Source organism: Podarcis melisellensis (assembly GCF_964234715.1).
Source record: "Podarcis melisellensis genome assembly, chromosome: 6".
In the NCBI taxonomy this organism is placed as follows: domain Eukaryota; kingdom Metazoa; phylum Chordata; class Lepidosauria; order Squamata; family Lacertidae; genus Podarcis; species Podarcis melisellensis.
In genome coordinates, this window is record NC_138538.1 from 40,099,607 (window position 1) to 40,120,746 (window position 21,140).

A 21,140-nucleotide genomic window follows, 5' to 3' on the forward strand; every position below is an offset into this window, starting at 1 on the left:
CTGAGCCTTCCATCTCTTTTTGTTTGGGTTGCACCTGTTTTAAGATGGCAGAGCATGTTCCTGCAGTTGCCATTTTACTTATAAGTTCATGCACTGTTGATTTCTCCCCCCCCCCCCCAATGACTGCTGTTCCTAGAGCAGAGTCTCTGCTTTTGCTCAGTTCTGGCATCAAAAGTAGAACTGTCTTGAGTCTTCAACTTAAGGGCTCCAACTGGTTATCCCCCAAGCAGACCAATGCAGGGAAGAGCACTGGCAGTGGATTACGCTAGGTCCTCAGGTTATTGTTACTTACAAGAAGTAACAGAGCAGGTTTACAAAAGGGAAAGGGCTTTCTTATTTTAGCTCCCTTTGGGAATAAAGTCCCTGCTCTTCTCCCAAGGCCTTTGTGCGGCTGGTTGTAGAGAAAATAAAATTGGCTCTAGCTTCTACCAGGCAAGTACTCATTCTAGTACAGAGGACCTTGGGCTGCATGTGTGTTCTGCAATATATGTATGCAGTCTCATCTTAGAATGGATGCAATATATGAGCCTCCACGTGTGGAAGGTTTGGCTGGCTAAACAGGATTTATTTGGAAAATAAGTGAATTTAGCTGGGGGAGAGTAGGTTGTTGATGTTTTGTTCCCGTTTTTTTAAAAAAACTGAAAATCTGTACCATTTGATATATATCCAGTATGTTAATGCCATTCTGTAAAATATTGCTGATATGTTTTGCATAATAGCCAAAGTTCTAAGTATGTTCTCAGTGTTATTGTTTTGACTATATAAGCACCTCTGGGTAAGATATGAGGGAGGCCTTCAAAATGTTAACAGGTTGGTTAGAAAAGGAAGAAAAATCTGCCTCTTAAGAAACAATTTTATTACAGGAGTATAATTCTCGGTCAAAAGCTAGTCTTAAAAGTCTTCAAGAAACTGTACAGATGCCATTTTTGTGGATTGGTTTGCTATTAAAAATCGGTATATATTGGCTGTTGCACATCCAAACATAATGAAGGTCTTTGCTGCAAAATCAGGTGACTATTTTCTATTGCTTAGACTTTTGTGCAAAAAAGGTTTAGGGTAATCTTTTTTTTAAAAAAAGAAAAGTTTGGAGGAAGCATTGCTTATTTTGTTTAAGAACTGACAGGGATATGTTTTGTATAATAATGCAAGATGGCTTTAAACAGTGTAGCAAATCATGTTAATATGTGCAACCAGACTTGCAAAATAATTGTATTTTTTTAAATAAATATTTTTTAACAAATGTCATTATTTGGAGTGTTACTCTTCTGCAGTGGAAAGAAGTTGTCACTGCAATTCAGTTATAACAGCCATTTGACTCTGGATTCTTGAAATAGAGGTAGCAGCAGTGTAATCACCAAGCATTGTCTGAACCGTGTAATATATAAATGTAGATGTGCCTCTTCTCTATCAGTAGTGATGGTACCATTCTCGAAGATCTGAATGTATTCAAATGATGCCTATTCATTGCTAAGTACTGTTCTAGGTTTCTCAGCCACAGCTGTAGCACTGTAAGCAAAAATAGATTGGTGGCATCGTGGTACAATTTGAGAAACCTGCTTTGGAAGAAACAGACTGAACCTCCTACTTTCTTTTTGCTTTCTGGCATTTGAAGTATCTGCAACTATTAACCCATTTGTGGTTTGAAGAACATGAATAGCAAGGAAATCAGACTGGAGAAGCAAATTTAAGAGACCAAGGCTATTTACAAACCATACATTTAAAGCACCTCCTGCCCCAAATAATAATGGAAACTGTAGTTTAGCAGTGCTGGGAAGTATAGCTTTGAGGGGTAAACCACAGTGCCTAGGATTTTGGGGTGCTTTAAAGGGATGATGTGTATACAGCCGTTCAGTGCCAGTTTACGACAGTTTTCTGCTTGAATTAAATTACCCCCCCAAAAGATTCCTTTTTCTTAGAGCCCAATACCTTAGAGCTTTAACTCATTCAGACTTTCTGCATTCATGCCTCTTACCTTGCACCCGTGGTGCATCTGAAACAGTTCAAGAGAATTTATCAAGGTTCCAGTTTTCTAACTGATAGGCACATGTGTTGTTTTTGTAGTTATTTTTAGCTATTACAGCAATATTTTTTCAAAATTGAGATTAAAATGTATAAAGAAGCTATACCTATTTAATAATAATAATAATTTTTATTTATACCCTGCCCTCCCCAGCCAAGGCTGGGCTCAGAGCGGCTAGAATAATTGTATAGAATAATTTAGTAGAATAATTGAAAAATTATCCTTGTTTGTCTTTCTCTCTACACTTGAAAGGGACACTAAAGAATTAACTTTCTATAAAGGCTGCTAGCTACTGGGATGAACAGTGATGCTGCAGTACATGTAAAGTGTCTATGCTTGTTAAATAAGTAATGAAGTAGGTATGGATTAACTGCATGTGAGGTGTAACCTCAAAATAAGCCAAATCAGGAATGCAACTTTTACTCCTGCTGTTAACACAATGGTTGCTATCAGACGCAACAGCAAAGCATGGTTTGCCATAAACAAGCAGGTGTAATTTTTGCTCAAGCATGTTCTTTATGTGCACAGTGGAATGAAATTAAAAGTCCCCACTGCTGGTTTATGGCAAAGGATATTTTGCTGTTTCACCCACACCTGGTAAACCATGGCTTGCTGTAAACCAGCATGAGAACTCTATATTCTTGCAATGCTAACATTCTGTTAAAGACAAATTATATTGTTGCTCAGGTTCACATGAGAAATACAATATTTTGCTTATTCAGATTAAGGTCTACCTGGTTCTGCCGCCTTGTCCAAGAATCCTAGGGAGCAGTTGCTGTAGGTAGTCCACTGGAAAAGGCTGTGGTCCAACACACACATATATAAACTTAGAGCACAAGATGACACAAGCTCTGTAATCAAGGCGGGTATATTTTAAGGATTGGACAACATGGAAATCAAAGATGAGGGCGCATACCCATGCAACATAGCAATTGAAGTCAAATAACAGAAAGATTCAGTATAATGCACAATTTTGAAATGAGCAGTGCAACAAGCTTCTAGGGGGAAATAGCTCTACTTGAGTGAAGTTGCTGGGTCCCATCTTAGTTACTCCACGAGTTCATGCGACAAGAGCAATCACATTAAACATTCCTTTATATATACACACACGTATATCTATCTGTGGGACAGAAATTGCAACAAAGCCAGCTCAAGTTTGCTAAAGCTAAGTTTTAAACTATCCCAATACCTTCTCTCTTTAGAACAGTGAAGAACATGGCTGCCTTCTTAATATTCAGTACCTCTCAAGTTCTGCTTCCGGAAGGCACCTCATTATATTGCACAAATGGAAGAGACTTGATGTTTGGCTTCATGTACTTCAAAATTTTTATACTTCATGGGTAAAGCTGTCCCATCAACAGAAGTAGCCTACAGCTCTCCTGTTCCTTCTACTGTACTAATTGTGAACCATCAGTATATTCTGGTTCCACTGAACTCAACCCACCATTAGTTTCACTGTACCTTTCCCACTGCCCTGGCATTTCCGCCATGTGAAATCCCATCTGGAGACGGACAAAACTTGAATACTTCAACCTGGGTGATGCAGTATTTTTTAAAAAAATAAAATAAAATTCTGGATGCCTGTTGTACAGCATCAGTGAATAGAGTTCATAATGCTGCAGCAAACGTTTTGCAACTTGATCAAATTAGAAATATCTACAGTTGCCTCTTGGTTTGCAGTGAATGAACTTTAGGAAGGCTCCCGCCACCCCAAGGTTCTAAAGTGACAGGAATACACATTTCACTGCCTGTGTTCCTGAAGGGATATGGGAGGTTACCAGAGGAGTTAAACTTTCACATGTCAAGATTCCAGCCCTTCTAGTCTTCATTCTTGCTACAGGGATTCTTCTCTAGTGACGGACCGACGGGCTGATGTGAATGAGTTGTAACCGACAAGTCTGAGAATAGAAAATCCAGGTAGTTTTAAACCAGACGGTAAGAGCAAATCTTTCTTTTGGTTGGTGTGACGGTGTGCTTGATCCAAATACAAACTCACAGCTTCCTTTAGCTCTGATAAAGTCCAGGTTCTTCCATTGATGGTGGTGGCTTGTCCGGTGACAAATCCAGATCTGCAAAACAAGATTCCTCTCAGCAGCCATTAAGAAACGAAACAGCCGGTGGATGAGCTTTGACTTTTAAGGTGGATGTCATTGGCAGGCTACGTATCTTCTACACAACCATGTGCACACATCAAAGAGAGCTACGCTTAGCTCTCTGCATGTTCTAAGACATGCATTTCCATTTCACTTTTCTTGGTTCACTGTGTCTTCATGGCACTGCACTGGGGGGTTCCGAGTCTTGCCTACAATTGGCTCTTAATCGGGTCGTGGGGTGAAGCTGCTCCGTTAGCTTCCCATCAGGTGGGTCACTCTTGTTTACTGCGGGAGGGTGGCGAGATCGTGGCATGAACGAGCCACTGGAGCCAATCTGGTGCTCCTACCAGTGCATTTGCACTGCGTCCACTGCCTCATCCATCTCTCTCCTGGTAAGCAATAGCAACCCTCTTGTTAGGAAGCTAGCCAGTGGCTCTGCCCCCACCTGGTGAGCCACTTCAGCTCATAATGGGACACTTGCATAATACATTCTACACCTAACTCAGTTGAGCTCATATCTCTTTATCTGGAAAAACAATGGACTTTATACACTGTAGTAAGATGCTCATGTTGACAACAGCTGTGTGCAGATGCAACAAGAAGTGGAAATAGGATTAGTTTAACCATCCTATGCACAAAGCTCAAAGTGCACCTGCTCTGCTCCTCCCTTAACCAAGCAGGGAAAGTTCATGGAACCACTGGCTGCAGCCCAAACTCTGGTTTGTTTTGGGGAGAATAAAATAAAACCACGACTGGGAAGGCAGGAACAAGCCTTGGCTTCAGATCATGGCTTGTTTCCATGCTACAAGTGCTGGTACAGATGCAAAGCTACACCAGCTGTCTTCTGCCATGACTTAGATTGTAATTTTTGAATTATTGGTTCTACCGAGACTGCAATTTTGTATTCTCTGTTGGTGAGTTGACAGCTTTGCGGCCTGTTTCCCACATTCTACAGGGTGAGTTGTGTGCACCAGCATGTAACGTGTGGGTAAAACAAACCATGCTTATTTAGTTGTTACTGCATTGATATCCTACTTCTCCCCCAAAGGGCTGGAGGGTGGTGTACATCGCTCTCCCCCTCGCCATGTTAGCCTCCCAAGAACCCTGAGAGGTAGGCTGGGCTGAGAGTTGATTACCGGCCCAAGGTCACTGACTCAGTGAGCTTCATGGCTGAATGGGGGATTTGAACCCTGGTCTCTCATGTGCAAGTGCAGCACCTTAACCACTACCTCCCAGCTTAGGATTTAAGAGCAGGATGGCTAATCCGTGGCCTTCAAGATGGTGTTGGGACTACACCTCCCATCATCCCCCACCGTCCGCCATGCTGGCTGGGGCTGTTCGGAGTTGAATTCCCAACATTTCCAGGATGCCACATTGACTACTCCTGGCTTTAAAATGTTGAAGTCTGTTTTCAGCTTAAGCAAGGAAAGCTGACTCATGCTTGTTTTTAAAACTTGATTTAGCACCTTTTAAGCTCTTCCTCCACCCTCACTTTCCTGCTATATTGTTTTTTAAAAGCGCTTTATTTCACCCCCTAGCCTCTTTGTCCAACAGTAAAGAAAGTAAAGTTCGGGGTGCCAGACAGATCATTGTGGGCCAAGCCAGGCAGGAAGAACAGGCAGGAAGCAGCTGTAAAGCAAACACTTCCTTGCATTTTCTCCTTGGAGCAAGACACCCTGGCTTGCTTTGCACTAACGCCGTACCCCCCTCTTCCATTCTTTTCAGAAGTGTGGAAGGAAGGGGGAGAGGTTGGGATAATGGGCTGGCAGTCCTTACCTGATTGGGGTTGAGGGTGCATCCTGTGGGAAAACAGAAGGAAGATGTAGAAAACGAAGGCAAAGGCTCCAAAGATGGTCCCACACACTAGGAAACTGTAACTGCCCTGGTCATGAATGATCTGTCACAAAAGAAAAACAGCAAGGTTCAGGGCAGCCTTCGCACCTAATGAGAGCCACACATTGCCTTGAATGGGTCTGGGAGCCAGAGGAATAACGTCAGAGTGCACCAGCCGTGCTGACGGGGGTTGGATAGGATCCATTTCCCATGAGTGGGCTGTTTCAGACAGATTGTCTGACCTTCAGAGAAAGCAGCAGATGCCATCTGTTTCCCTAGGGTGTCTACCTGCCAGAAAACCTATCTCAGAAGGGAAAGAGCAGGAGTTCAAGAAATGTACTGCCCAGCTTTCAACTGCAAAGGTGTCTTGAGCCACTCTATGCAACGCCTTGATTCAAAACACAAAAACTTTGTTTTCACCCACTGGATGAGGAGGCTTTCTGTCAAGAAATTTGCATGAGTTAAACCTCTGTGTTATTTCTTAATTTGGTATCCTACCCTTCCTCCTAGCAGCTCAAGGTAATACACACTGTTCTTCTCCTACCCCACTGGTGGAGGAAGGGGGGTGCGGGGTGTGTGGTCCTCCCCAGGTGTCATCCCTGAGAGGGGGTGACTTCACCGCGGAACCCCCCTGGTGGGACAGAGGTGGGGCTACCCGCCCCCCGGTGCGTAGCATGTGCATCGCTCCAGGTGCTGGAGCAGCTAGCTCTGCCGCTGTCCTACCCCCCCCCCCGCTTTATCCTCACAACCACCCTGCAAAGTAGGTTAGGCTGAGCGAGAAAGACTGCCCCCACCCCAAATGCCACTGAGGGATTTAAGCACACACCACAGTGCCTTCCTCAAGGGTTTGAAGAGGGCAAGACTAAATACCACCCAAGGGGCTATGCTGCAGGACTGATGACATGAGGATAGCTGCAGGTTGCATGTTCTGCCACCAGGGGCCGCCAGGTGATAGCCATCATGAGTGGTACTGCATACACGAGATAAGAGATTCAGTCCAGTTAAAAGTGGCAAGGGGTGTGGACTAATTCTTATGGAGACCCCAGAGAGCTACAAACAATCCTGGCCTAGGTAGACAAAGTGCCTTGGCAGAAGGTTGCTTCCTCTGTTCCTTTCACACTTTATTAGAAACAGATCACTTGCCCTTTGCTTCAGAACAAGCCTGGCTTTCTAAAAACTCCAGAAAACCATGAGCAGCATTTCCATACACGGTGAGTTCCTTCTTGCAGGAGTATTTGGGTGGAGACAGCCATTAACATTACGAAGCATGTCAGGACAGTGGTGGGACACACAGGGTTGTAGCCAAAGCAGTGCTAAGCAATGTATTCCATTAACACAATGGAGCTTCTCCTGCTTACCTCCCTAGGTCCGCCCCCAATCTGTGCTGAGTTTTCCCCCAACCCTCTCGTAAAGATTTGGGGAGGGCATAGAGTGCAGACAGAGGGAGAAGAGGAGAAGTTGCATTGCACAAGTATAAATCCTTGCACTAATGGAACAAGTCCACAGGATAGCATCCATGCTTTGCATGCAGAAGGTCCCAGGGTCAATTGCTGGCTTCTGTAGATAAGGCTGGGAAAGTCTCATGTTGAGCTGCTGGACCATGGATGGGGAACCTGCAGACCTGCAGATATTCTGGACTCCCAACTCCCATCATTCCTGGCCACCAGCCGTGCTGGCTAGGGATAACTGAAGATGGTCAGAAATGATGGGAACTAGAATCCAACCACAGTTGGAGGGCCACAGAGCACAGAGCAGGGCGTTGGAGGATTCTGCACACTTACCGACCCCACCAGCAACTGCAGAACCATCTCTCCAATACCTGCTCCTGTCACCAGCACAGTAGTGGCACAGCCTGGAATGAAAGTGGCACCATGTTACACCTTTTGCAAGAAGCAGATAAAGGAGACTGAACAGATGCAGCAAGATGCACATGTCCCATCTTTAAGAGCAAGATACAAAGGTTTCTTGGAGATTTTTGAAATGTTATGTGGTATAGAAATGCTTTTAAATATACACATATTCCCCCCCCCCCTGGGGGTGTGATAAAATATGAGACAGAAGAGGGCACCCAAATGTAAATGGCAAAAGTCTGTGGTACAAATGCTATGCCGACGGAAAGGACAAAGGCTTTCCTATGCGAGCAAGATACATGAACGTTGCTCTTTTATGATAAACCAAGTGCTTAAAGCAGCCGTCCTTGCACATCCCCCTGGCAGTAAGCTCCAGTCAGTGGCGTAGCGTGGGGGGTGCAGGGGGGCCCGGCCGCACCAGGCGCAACATCTGGGGGTTAGGGTTAGGGTGCGCAAATCCATGGGTTAGGGGGTGCAAATTACTTGCCTTGCCCCGGGTGCTGACAACCCACGCTACGCCACTGGCTCCAGTAAACATAACAGGACAATGGTCGTCATCCTGTTGCCTTCCAGATGCTGTTGCGCTACAAGTCCCATGAGTCCCAGCAAGTAAGACCAATGGTCAGGACTGATGGGAGTTGTAGTCCAGCAGCATCTTACAGACTGCCTACAGTTAAATACGCAGAGGATTTGGTTGTTTGCTTAGCTTGTGACAAAAAATAAAATAAAAACAAACCAGGGATTACCTTTTATTGGAAAGTTAAAAGCATGGCCCTCATTTAAAGGGCTCTGCTTTTATTGTGGTTGTTGAAGCTATTCTTTCTTGGTAGAAAGAAAGAAGAAGGAGAGACCTGGTTTACCTTTGTACTGGAGGATGTCTTCAGTGTAGGCCAGGACACTAGGGAAAGTGCTGCTGAGGAACAGGCCCAGGGAGGCAGTCCCCACAAACAAAAAGACAACGCTGTAGGAAAAGATCAGGAGCAGGAAGAATGTTACAAGCACTCCAAGCTGCAATGACATAAAAGGAATGGAGAAAAAAAATAAAATTAAATATGGAGTAAGATTTTTTTTTTGCGCTCAGCTAAAAAGACTTGAGTAACCACCACTGCCACCGGGACACACACACACCCCTGACTGTATGAGCCTTGCCTCTGGAGAGATTCACAAACACGTGGGCATCATTTGGTATCTTGTCTCCCGATAATGCCCAGCTGAACATGGAAAATGCTTCAGAAAAGACACACGTCGTGTGTCTGAGATAAGAGAGCTTTAGCAGAAGGCGGCTGATCTGAGCCATTTCATGCTTGAAAATCACCACTTGATGCTACTAGTGCAGCACATCGAAAAAAACCCTTTGATTTTACAGATATGGCCACCAAGCTCAACTAGTGTATCTGATGTCCCCAGCAGACATCATAGCGGGAGCAAAGAGCAGGCTCATTTCACTAACCCAGGACACAGCAAATTGCTTCTACTCTGCGTGTCTACACCACTGGCTGTACTCCTTATTTGTGTGTGTGTGTGTGTGTGTGTGTGTGTGTGTGTGTGTGTGTAACATTCTACCTTCCCTCCAGTGAGCTCAAGGTGGCATTAATGCTTTACTTTCTCTGCATTTTATCCTCACAACCATCTCTTGAGGTGGGTTAGGCTCAGGGCCACCCAGTGAGGTTCATTTATGTCTCCAAGGTCCTAGTCCACATAATATCCTCCCACCTTACCACACTCTTGAAAATAAGATGCAGAAGACAAGAAGTTGGGGGGGGGGCAGATGCTCTTTTCCTTAAGGACTAGAAGCTTATTACTTCCCTTGCTGACTACACAGTTAGGGCCTTTGAGACTAACCAATTTAGGCTGCATTTTTATACACGCTTGTCAGGGTCAGGGAGGAAGCCCCGTGGAATTCAGGGGTGAACATGGGTAAGAGCATACACAGTTACTGTGGCATAAATCGATTCCTGCCTAATATAAGATTAAGGCATAATAAGCGTGTTTGCTGGTGGTTGCAGTTTCTCTGCAGCTTGCTTGGGACAGGGGAAGTGGGGGGACGGGGGAGATAAATACTTTATAGTAAAGTTAAGACGACCTGCTGCCTGCCAGCAGAGAGGCTGGTTTAATTAAAAAAAAATTAAGTGTAGTGCTTCTTCACAAAACACACAAATACAAACATGGGGGGGGGGAGAGACATACACACAGACAATCGCACACCCACAAACACAACAGGGAAAAGAGGGAATCGGCTCTTATGCTAGAGCATTGTGTTTTTCTTTTTCTTCTTCTTTTTACCCCAGTTTATATTTTTACGTGAGAACGGGAGGAGAGAAGGGGCTTGGTTCCAGAAGCCATGCTTCTACCTAAGCCCACCTACCAGCCTGGTGACTGCCTTTCAACAAGAACCTGGGGTCTCTGAGGGAGGAAGTTCCCACTTGGAGGCTGTCAAGCTCCGCCTGCTCGGGAGACAGAGCGCTGAGGAGGGAGGCAGGCAGGCAAGGGAGATGGCAGAGAGTTACCCTGCAGTGCACACACAATTTCTCAAAGAGAAATTTTTGCCTCAGCTTCCTGCCGCCGCTACAGGACGCACAGAAATGTAGCTAAGGCAGAGTTAGCAATAGCAACGGCTGCACAGGACGGGAAGCAGCACCAGCTTCCCAATTTTTGCAATACAGTCATACCTCGGGATAAATATGCTTCAGGATAAGTATTTTCGGGTTGCGCTCTGTGGCAACCCGGAAGTAATGGAGCGTGTTACTTCCGGGTTTCGCCGCTCGCGCATGTGCAGACACATGCATGGAAGTGGCAAAACGTGACCTGCAGACGCATAGTCACATCTTATGCTCTATTCAGGATGCGAACAGGGCTCTGGAACGGATCCCGTTCGCATCCTGAGGTACCACTGTTTCATGTTTTTTTACTATTGCACACAAGCACGCACACACGATTCACGATATACAGTGGTACCTCGGCTTGCGAACGGGATCCATTCCGGAGGCCCGTTTGCAACATGAAAGGCCTGCAACGTGAAATGCCATATCTGCGCAGGTGCGCAGCGCGATTTGGCGCTTGTGTGCATGTGCGAGTGGTGAAACCGGGAAGTAACATGAAGCAAACGTAACATGAAGTACGACTGTATTGCCAGGTAAATTTTTTTTAAAAAAACCGTTATCACAAACTGCTCTTAATATCGATATAAGACAGTATATTGAGATATCGCCTGACCCTAATAACAATTCCCTCAAGAAACCCTGGAATTGGAAGGCATGCAAGGATAAGGAGACTGCTTTGCTAGAGATCTCCAGTCGCCCCCCCCCCTTCAGCACAACTTCCAGGGTTCTCTGAATGAAATGTCCCAGGAGTAGGGAGCCTGGGGCCACCCAGAGGTTGTTCAGCTGCTTGGAGCTGGAGGCCAATGATGTCTGAAGGGCCACAGGTTTCCCATTCCTGCTCTAACCAGGAATGCTTGCATTCCTCTCAGCTGCAAGAATACTACGCTCTTGCTTCCAAATGAGGGTGCCAATCGCTGGTCTGCCAGACATGCCATAGCCAGAATAAGCCTCTCTGCTACCTTGGAAGAGAGGGAGAAGAAGAAGCTATCGCCATACCACATTGATGAAAACCATAGTTGCTGGCTTCATTCTGTAGGACACAGGGATGGAGATGAGCCGGCCCAGAGTGATGAATCCCCAGAAGAGGCTGGGCAAGTAACCAGCCACCTTGTGTCCCACGGAGAGTGGCTCCTCCACAGCGTAGCTGTACACAAACCCAGAATACTCGCCCTGCAGGAGAGACCAGATTACTTACATAATCTATATATCACACAAACCTCCAATATAGATCTATATTCCCAGGACACACACACAGCAGTAAGAAATGAAAAAGCATAATGTAAAATAATTGGTTTACTAACACATGCGAACCAATATACAAAATTAAAACAAACTGAAATCACAATAGTGCATTTAAATTTATTTTACTTTTTAGCGTTTAAGAATGCTTGCCTTAGCAGTTCTGAAAAGCCTGGAGGAAACAGAAATGCTTTTGCCTGGCACCTAATTTCTAGTCATGAGGTCTCTGGGTGGGCTTCCTTGAAAAGGGCATTCCAAGGATGAGGAGCCACCACAGAAAAAGGCCCTCCATCTGTGCAGTAACCACGCACCACACTTCAGACAGCAGGGGCCTGTGATGGGGATGTTGGCGAATGAACAGATTGAGATGGGACAAGGCAATCCCACAAAATATTTGAGTCCTAAGCCATGAAGGGCTTTGAGAGTTAAGACCAGCACCTTAAATCTCATTGGAAGTCAGGGATGGTGTTTCAGTGCAGCCAGATGTGAGCTCTTCACTCAGTCCATGTTAGGAAACGAAGTTAGTGTGCTGGGCTAGCTGCAATTTCTGAACAGTTTTCAAAGGCAGCCCCATGCAGCCCACCCTCCAAGTTACCAGGGCAGGGACAACGGTCAAGATTGTATCTACTCAGGAAGGACTACACAGTTGGTGGATTAGCCACAACCAACAGAAGGAACTCATGATCCTGGAGGCCCAAGAGATAAAGATGAATCTAACAGCACTGCCACACTGGCACCTTATCCTTCACAGAGACTACAATCCTCAGCAAAGTTGAACACCACCTCCCTGGGCAGACAAACTGCTGACCCACACAGCACACCTCTGTCTTATCAGGATTGAGTGTCAATTAGTGCTTCCAAACCCCAGATAAACGCTTCTTCCAATTCAGCTGGAAGACACAGAGGTGGAGGACTCCATTCAACTCCATTCAAATGCCTTCATAAAAATGCTGTAACATATGGGGGGGGGGGAACAGAATGGATCCCTGAGGGACCTCTGCTCCAAAATGCTGTGGGCCAGAAGTCTTGCAATTCTGCCTTCCAGAATGGGCCCTCCAGGTAGGACTGGAACATCCGTCCCCAATCCCCAAGTCAGAAACCCTTTCCAGAAGGAAACCATGGCCAATTGTGTTGAGCACTGCTGAGCGATTTAGTAGAATCAACAGAATTACATTGCATTCCCCCCCCCCCTCTCCTAGCAGAAGTCGTTTATCAGGGCAACCCTGGCAGTTTCAGTTCCAAATCAAAGTCAGAATCCAGACTCAAATGGATAATGAGTGCTTGAAGTTGACCAGAAAAGCACTCACTCCACCAACCTGCCCAACGAAGGGACATTTGAGATCAGTCAATAGTAGTTACAATTCTCTGGGCCTTGTTTCTTGTGGTTTTAAGAGTGGCTGCCCGCTGTAGTTCACCATATTTAACACTCTCAGGCCATGAAAGGCTTACAGGATAAAATTGTAAAAGGTGTGTGTGGTGGTGGGGTGGTCCTCAACTTTAAGTGGGTAAGAATTCAACATATAGTGTAAGAGAGCAACTGCAGTGCCAATCTTGGGCGAACAGCCCAATTAAACAAAGGGCCAATTCCTCATACTCTTAGGTGAGATTAAATCAAAAGAAGGCAGGAAAGACCATGAGCTTTGAACCAAAGCAATGCTACTAAGAGTGAACCAGCAGGCAGTACCTGCTGGGTGGAGGGAGACAAGTTTTTAGCTGAAAGCTCTCCATGAGCACGCAAGCCAAGCTACACAGATCAAGTAAAAGACAGTCTTGAAAGCACTTGTTCAGCCCGTTCTAGGGAATCTGGAGTGCCCCAGTAGTGCAAATTGGGTAGGTCTGACACTGACTCCTCAATTGTTGCTCTTACCAGGATCCCATCGGTCATAAAGAGGAGAAGGGCACCCATCACATGGACAGCAAAGTAAGAGCAAGGAGCTCCTATGAAGTTCTTGCTTTGGCAGCATCCGAAGAGGTCCTCATGCCCTGGGTAGAGAAAACAATAGCACACAAGAGTAGTGAAGCTTCTTGGGTACCCAAACGGTCTCTCTCTCTCTGCAGCAAAGATTTGCAATGTTTCTGTTCTGCTTAATATATGTGTGGGGTTTTGTGTCAGCGTCACTTGTGCAGGTTCTCTTTACTATTCGCTTGCGTTCCTTTGGTGGTGAGAGAGGTTGGGGTTGGCCTAGGGTGTGGTTGTTCGTTTCTGATTGGCTGTGGTGAACTTTGTTTTCGTGTGTGAGTGGGTGTTTTTGGATCAGGTTAGCCATATTGATTCATATGCTGTTGGTGGGTTCTTGTCGTTGTCTTGTTGGGCTGTGTATGTGATAAAGGGAGCCATACCAGGGTAAAGATGTCTTCTTCTATTCTGACAGGTTACTTCTGAAGGAATGCAGTCCTTGGCAGGATAAAGGCTGCCCATAATTTGACTAGATGGACCTTTGGTCTGATGCAGCTGGCACTATGGGAGGTGAGGCCCCAAGGCAGATACCACCATTTTACTGGTTTTCTACATGCACCAAAGTGGAATGGGCATTAATATTCTATGGCCTTTAAAAATGTGTCTGTGGGAGATGGTCTATTGGTTTATTTTGCTTTTGCTTTTATTATGTATTTTGTGTTTTCATTTTCTTTACGTTGTAAAATGTCATGTGATATTCAGATGAAGGGCAGTATACAAATTTAATAAATAATAATAATAATAATAATAATAATAATAATAATAATAATGATGTGTTCCATCTCACTGCTGCATGGCTTGTGGGGTTAAGAGCAGCCAGAAATGTTTGCATGCATATAAATGCATCCCAGTGTGTGTGCATAGAAAACGACAGAAATATGCAACACCTGGCATTCTTGATGCATATGGGCAAATGCATCTGTAAGCTGCTACACACCACAGCAAAAGCCACCAAATAAATAAATGAGACATTTTTAGAAGGTGCACAGAAGTTGCTTCTTTCAGAGTTCCAGTAATAACCTTCCTGGCAGAAAGACAGGCTGCTTTTCGTCTTCAAACCACTCTGTGTGTGAAATAATTGCTTCCCTTTTGCTCATGGGAGTTATCGCAATGCAGGGAAACAGATGCCTTGGCCCAGAAGGAAACACCTTCCTTGCTAGGAGGCCAGAGTGGGCATAAAAGATCATTCCCAATTTGGCAAAGGCCTTAACATGGACCAGAACAAAGGCTGGTATTAAATGCAGGACAGGTGAGAAGCTTTTGCAATCACACTGACATTCCTTCTCTGCTACAAACTGGGGTGGAATCTACAAACATATAAAAATCATTCTGAAAATGCTTTTTTTAAAAAGCGTTTTTAAAAATACATTGAATTTTCTATAAGGCTCACAATCACCATCTAGTGTCATATTGCACTTAAAACAGATTTAAAATGTTTTATTTGCAGCTGTATAGCTGAGTCCTGGGTAAACGCCAGCAGAGAAACCTGCCCCCAGGAATTTCAATTCATTGCCTACAGAGCTAATACTAAACAGAAGCCAAGGACAAATAATGTACGATATTCTAGGATCAATAGGATTCAGCCTATTTGGACTGATTTGGCTTCCTTAGTTTTATATGTGTTCTGGGAACATAACCAAAACTATGTAGCTGATAGCACAAATAGGGTTCTAGCCTAGTACTCAGGGGTTTGCTGCGCCGCTGTCTCAGTGGCCACCCAGATGCCCATGGCAAGCTCACAAGTAGGACCTGAGCTTGACAGCCCTTTGCCCTCTTGCAGTTTCCGGCCAGAAGCACACTGTCTCTGTCGGAGGAGGTAGAACACAGCCATCAAGGCAGTAGCCACAGATAAGGAAAAACCTGGGAAGCTTAATGCAGAACATTTCACTCTGTGCTTTGCTTCATCCTTTTCCCACAGCAAAACAACACACCCTCTCGCTAGAACCTGTGGAGAGAAGAAGGCTCTGATACCATGGCAATGGGCTCTGCATGCACAGCCCGGATTGGCAGCTCTCACCTATTTCTGGCTGAGTTCTTGGCGAGGAGGTGGAAGAGTCATCCCGGTCGGCTATCCGCGTTTCCAGTGCCAGCTCATCCGCAGGCAGTAGTGGGGGGCTGCCGCTTTGACACCAAGGCACCAGCCTCTCCTTGTAGAGCAGCAGGAAGACCGCAAAGGGGACTGGGAGCTGCAGAACAACAGGCAAAAAGAAAAGTCAGCCGGGCGCACGGTGTGTGTCTTATAACAATTTTCAACCCCTAGGGTTGATATCTGCCCTTCTCCATGGGAGGGGGCTGCTGTTGGCTCAGATTTTTACTTATTTATTCAGGGCACATCTTCAAAGCTAGAGCTTGTAAACCCTTGCACCTCCAAATGCCACTGAGCTCCCGCCAGTCCCAGCTGGCATGGCCAATGTTCAGGATTGATTGGAGTTATTTATCTGTTGTATTTAAAGGTAAAGGGTAAAGGGACCCCTGTTAAGTCCAGTTGTGACCGACTCTGGGGTTGCGGCACTCATCTCACTTTACTGGCCAAGGGAGCCGGCGTAAAGCTTCTGGGTCACGTGGCCAGCATGACTAAGCCGCTTCTGGTGAACCAGAGCAGCGCACGGAAATGCCATTTACCTTCCTGCCAGAGTGGTGCCTATTTATCTACTTGCACTTCGTGCTTTCAAACTGCTAGGTTGCCAGGAGCTGGGAATGGGAGCCCACCCCGTCGCGGGGATTCGAACCGCCGACCTTCTGATCAGCAAATCCTAGGCTCTGTGGTTTAACCCACAGCACCACCCGCGTTTAGATATCACTTTTTCCCTCCAAGGAGGCTCAAGGTGATGTACATAGCTCTCCTCTCCCCATTTTATCCGAACGACAATCCTGTGAGGTAGGCGAGGCTGAGAGGCAGTGACTGGCCCAAGGCTACCCAGTGAGTTTCATGGCTGAGCAGGGATTTGAACCCAGGCCTCCCAGGTCCAAGTCTGGCACTCTGTCTCACAGTGGAGCTGCAAGTCCAGCAACGTTGCTTGTAGCTGAGTTGATGAAATGTGGGCTATAGATCTTTAAAATCAACAGTTTTGTAACAATAACACCCTCCACCCACTGCACAAGGAGAGAGAGAGAGAGAGAGAGAGAGAGAGAGAGAAAGAAAGAAAGAAAGAAAGAAAGAAAGAAAGAAAGAAAGAAAGAAAGAAAGAAAGAAAGAAAGAAAGAAAGAAAGAAAGAGGTTCCTCAGCCCTGCCCTGGTATACTGGGAATCCCAGCAAGCCAAGCTGCAAAAAACATAACCTAGAACATAACATTTCAGACATCTTCTGGAAAGAAATCCTTCTGCAGCTCACCACCACTAAATGGCTCATTCCCTTTTTTAAAACCTAACTTTCCCTGTGAGTTATAAAGAATACACCCGTTTTCAGCTGATATATTGATGTCCAGAATGCAGTGCCATTTCTTGCTCTGCCAGCAGATGGTAGGCGAGCAGCATAGATGCCCACAGCGTTTGTGTCCAGCCCAAACTGCCTCGAGAAGCTACACATTTGGAAAGGAGGGGCTTACAAGCCACGGTGTCGCCTCGCCTCTCCCCCCACAAATCTGAACGGGCGTTGCCTAAGCTTTCACATGGGACAATTCAGTCCTGCTTTACTGTAGAGACCGCTGTGTAATTCTGTGTTCAGGTACACAGAAGCAGCGCCCTCTGCTGTTCCTCTGCGGTACCAAAACAGAAAATATGAATTTAAAACTCTGAAATGTCACAGTGCTTTCACATTACTTTTAGTTAACATCTACTGGGGTGTATTCTTTCATGTGATGGGGTATGAGAGGAATAAATGAAGCCGTCTTCCTCCTCTCCCCACCAGACTGATGGCAGAAGCCAGGTCGTCTGTCATTAACAGCTGGCTTCACATATATTGTTTTTGCTCTCCTCTGTGAATGAGCAGGAGCTGCAAGTGCACATTTCCTGGTTTTTGTTGGCTGGAGGTATTCTTTCAATGTATGGAGCATTTGCTCCCTCTTGATTCCCCCTCCTCAGCTGAATTCATTTAAGAGCCCTCCATTGTTCACAGAACAATAGGAACAAGAACAGCCAGTTTGGTCCCATGGAAGAAAAACGTTTCCCCCTAATAGTTAGAATCCTTCCGGAGGTCAGGAGCAGTTTGCGTTAATGGCCGTGAAAACCAGAGCAGAATAAACAGACCTCACGCTGCCCTTTGGGAGAACAGCAGGCTAGACATGTATAAGGCCGGTATCCTGTATTTCCCCTACGGTCTCAGCCTTTACTTTGCCCTCTGTGAAATGGCATTAGTGACTTTGTTTGCAAATGCTGCAAAGGTGAGTTCTAGCCAGGAGAAAGCACTATCAAACATTGAAGTAGCATACAAAATATCCCTATTAATCTTCTTGTGGGATCCCTGTGGGATATAACTCAGATTTGGTCTCTGAATTGCACACAAGTCGTCGCAATGCTCCAGAATAAAATGAGGAAATCAATCTCAGGCTCCCAAGAATGGAAAACTCAAGACAAATGGAAGGCTTGGATTTTTAATGAACACAGATAATTAAGTATGTGAAGAGGAATCTCATCTAGAGTGTCACCTCTGTGAGCAAAGGTTGGAAGATTATCCTGGAACTGCCGTGATTTGCTTAACTGGGTCAGCATGTTAGTCCAGTTCAAAAGCAAGAAAATGGTAATTAGAATCTTTGCTACAGCTTTTCTTCTGCTAGCTCCTCTAAAAATAAACAAAGCCAAATTAGAGAGAACACATGCAGCACAGATATTACAGTCTACGGATATCACACACACACACAAACCCTACATGCACAACCGTCTCCTGCTTCTGGTTTAAGTGCTGGTGCAGTACAGCTGAAATGATAATTTTTAAAGGTAGCATTCAGTAGCTTGTGATGCACCTCCAATGTCTGCTAATCTGTTGTCGGCCCAAGCTCCTTTTCTGCCTATAGAGCAGCAAACACTACTGGGAGTGCGAGCCATATTGCCTATGCTGAAATATGGGATGCCGCTCTTAGGGGGGAAAAGTGACCCCAATGGAACCTTCAGCACTACTGTCTGCTAGCTCTGCATGGTTCATTTTGCAGGTGGCACCTGGCACAACTTTTGCCCGTGCAAGCCACATTCTGAGCCCTGAAGCTGCAACTGCCAGAATTCCTTGGGGTGAAAGTTTCTGCACACATCCCACTATCAGCCAATAGTCAGGACGCTGAAAACCCCACTCAGAACTTTGACCCTGATCCACAATTACAGTAAGCCCGCAACTTACCCAGAGGTTACATTCTGTGGATCGCGCCTAAAGCCAAAATTGTGTAGAGTCAAAATTCATTGGGTGCAATGGCAGCTCTGATTGCCAACGTCATTTCCCCCGGAACCCCAACCCTTTTAAATTTCTTTTTGCCACGCACGTAAAACTAAATGCACACGTTCAATGTGAGCAGGTTGCTGGCTTACTGTACCAGAACTTCAGAAGTATCAACAAAGCTGCAGAATGCATTCTATGGTTGTCATATATCCTCCTTTTCCAGGAATTAAAACTTAAAGGGAAATTTGGGGCTATTGCTGGTAGAGCTATGAGAACAAATGAGATCTAAAGCTTGCATACCTGCACAGACAGCTTCTCTCAGAAGAGTGTGGGTACTTATCATGTATTTATTGAGAAATTAATATTTAGTCAACAGGAGTTGTTGTTTGGTCCTGCTTTTCCATAAAACTATGCCCAAAGCAATTTTATAATGCAGAGGGCTGTGATTTATGTATTTATTTCATTTCCATCCTACCCTGCCTCCAGGAACACTGTATATTGTTCTCTTCCCCTCTCAATTTAGCCTCCAACAGACCTGCTTGGTAGTTTTGGCTGATAGGCTCAAGATCTCCCTGCCCCCCCTCCAGCCTCATTAACCCCATAATGAGCTCAAAGTTGCCTTTGACTGGACTTAACTGCCCAGGTGTCCTTTATATCTAGTCCAGCATTTGAACTGTCATGCCACACGGCAGGATAAGGAGCACATGACTTCAGCCAATTTCTATCCTGAACTCAAGGGAAAATGTGCAGGTGGCAGTCTGCCTCCCAGATAGTGGGAGCACTATTGCCTGCTGCAATAGTGGTGCTGGGGCAGCCATGTTGCAGGTGAGGAGAAACAATCCACAGATCAACCAAACTGGAAACACACAGGTGGAAGGGTCAGTTTTGCAAATGCAATTTTTATTTTGCAAAGTTCCAAGTGCAAAAATGCAGCTTGCGAAGTTGAGCTCAGACTTGGTAGGAAGGCATCCAAATGTTAAGAAAAAGCAACAAATATTATTGAGCATGGGCAGAGTGCTGTGCTTTCCTCTCCCCTCCTGAATAAGCACAACCCCCACTCAAAACATCTGGGGCAAGGGAGCCAGGCCTCCACTTGGAGGGAGTGAAGCTTCCATGCAGGCAACTCTTTATTTTTCTTTGTTAAAAAAAATAAAAATAAAATAATATTGTGGCCCCTGAAAGACTTAACAGATTTATTGCAGCACAATTTCAGATGAATGGACAACTGAATACTATGCTTGGGTGAAATCCCTCTTCCAAGTCCATCCAAGTGTTTCACGGGCACAACGATCCCTTTTCAATATCTGCTTGTGTTTTTCACCTTTAAGAAAAGGGGGAGGGGAGGCTGAATGGTGCTGATGAGCTGGTTTGGCTTCCACAGCTGGGTTCATCTGCCAAGATACACACAGGCAGGGCCAAGGCATTTTATTACAGGATCTCACAACTCGGCATGCTTGCTTTGGGGTAATATACTAGACCTCCTGGTACACTGTTTAATGCGAGGCCTTGGCACAGGCCTCACCAGCCTAAACAAACAGCAAAATCATTTCATGGCTAAATGCTCTGCCCACAATGCGAAGCAAAACCCAGCCTGTGCACTGATGGAAAAGGTCACGGAAAAGGTGGCTCTACCTCTCATATACGTATCTTTGCGGCAGAGAATGCTCATCTAAGAGGTTTTCCTATCCTGTGGATGCAGGGGGTTGGCTTAATTATGAATTCACATTCGGTATGCCGTATAACAAGTATTTATTGTTATTGCTGGCATATGGTCCAAACAGCTAATTTGATCTGATCTGAAAAGTATAATAGTATTTAAGTAAGTAGGTCTTTGCATCTCTAACAAAACTAGCAGTTTCGCACTTGGGTGACATTGCTCTTCTGAACATCAAGGGTTCTGTGGGTCGCACATATGCCGCTAGGAGTAAATCACACACCAAATTTTTAAAAACACTAGTGGTGTTCAGCCATGCACATTGGACATGATAAACACACACACACACCACACAAAAGTCTAAGGGTGCCTCAAACTGGGTAGTTTTCAGGTGATCATCAGGGGCTGAGTGATGTAACTTCAGTTGCCAGCTTTTTCTTCTGGCAGGTGAACCTTTTCCTACAGCCAGCTCCAGAATATCTTCATTTGATAAATCTCTGCATATCAAACAACTATTAGAGGAAAGGAGAAGCCAGGGATTGAACCTGAGACCTTTTGCATGCAAAGCAGATACTCTCATACTGAACTGGT

The 21,140-nt window shown here is 45.3% G+C and overlaps 1 protein-coding gene across 1 annotated transcript in view; it reads right to left on the reverse strand.

The window, feature by feature from the left end:
• Positions 1-2,872: 2,872 nt before the first annotated feature.
• The window catches only part of MFSD4A (major facilitator superfamily domain containing 4A), a 43,277-nt gene continuing 25,009 nt past the window's right edge, over positions 2,873-21,140 (reverse strand). The window contains exons 4-10 of the mRNA XM_081916406.1: positions 15,610-15,778; positions 13,503-13,618; positions 11,393-11,566; positions 8,657-8,804; positions 7,728-7,798; positions 5,890-6,010; positions 2,873-4,089 (exon numbers count right to left, since the gene is read on the reverse strand). Of these exons, the coding sequence (XP_081772532.1) occupies positions 4,025-4,089; positions 5,890-6,010; positions 7,728-7,798; positions 8,657-8,804; positions 11,393-11,566; positions 13,503-13,618; positions 15,610-15,778 (864 nt within the window). The 3' untranslated portion in view covers positions 2,873-4,024. The remainder of the gene's footprint in view (positions 4,090-5,889; positions 6,011-7,727; positions 7,799-8,656; positions 8,805-11,392; positions 11,567-13,502; positions 13,619-15,609; positions 15,779-21,140) is intronic.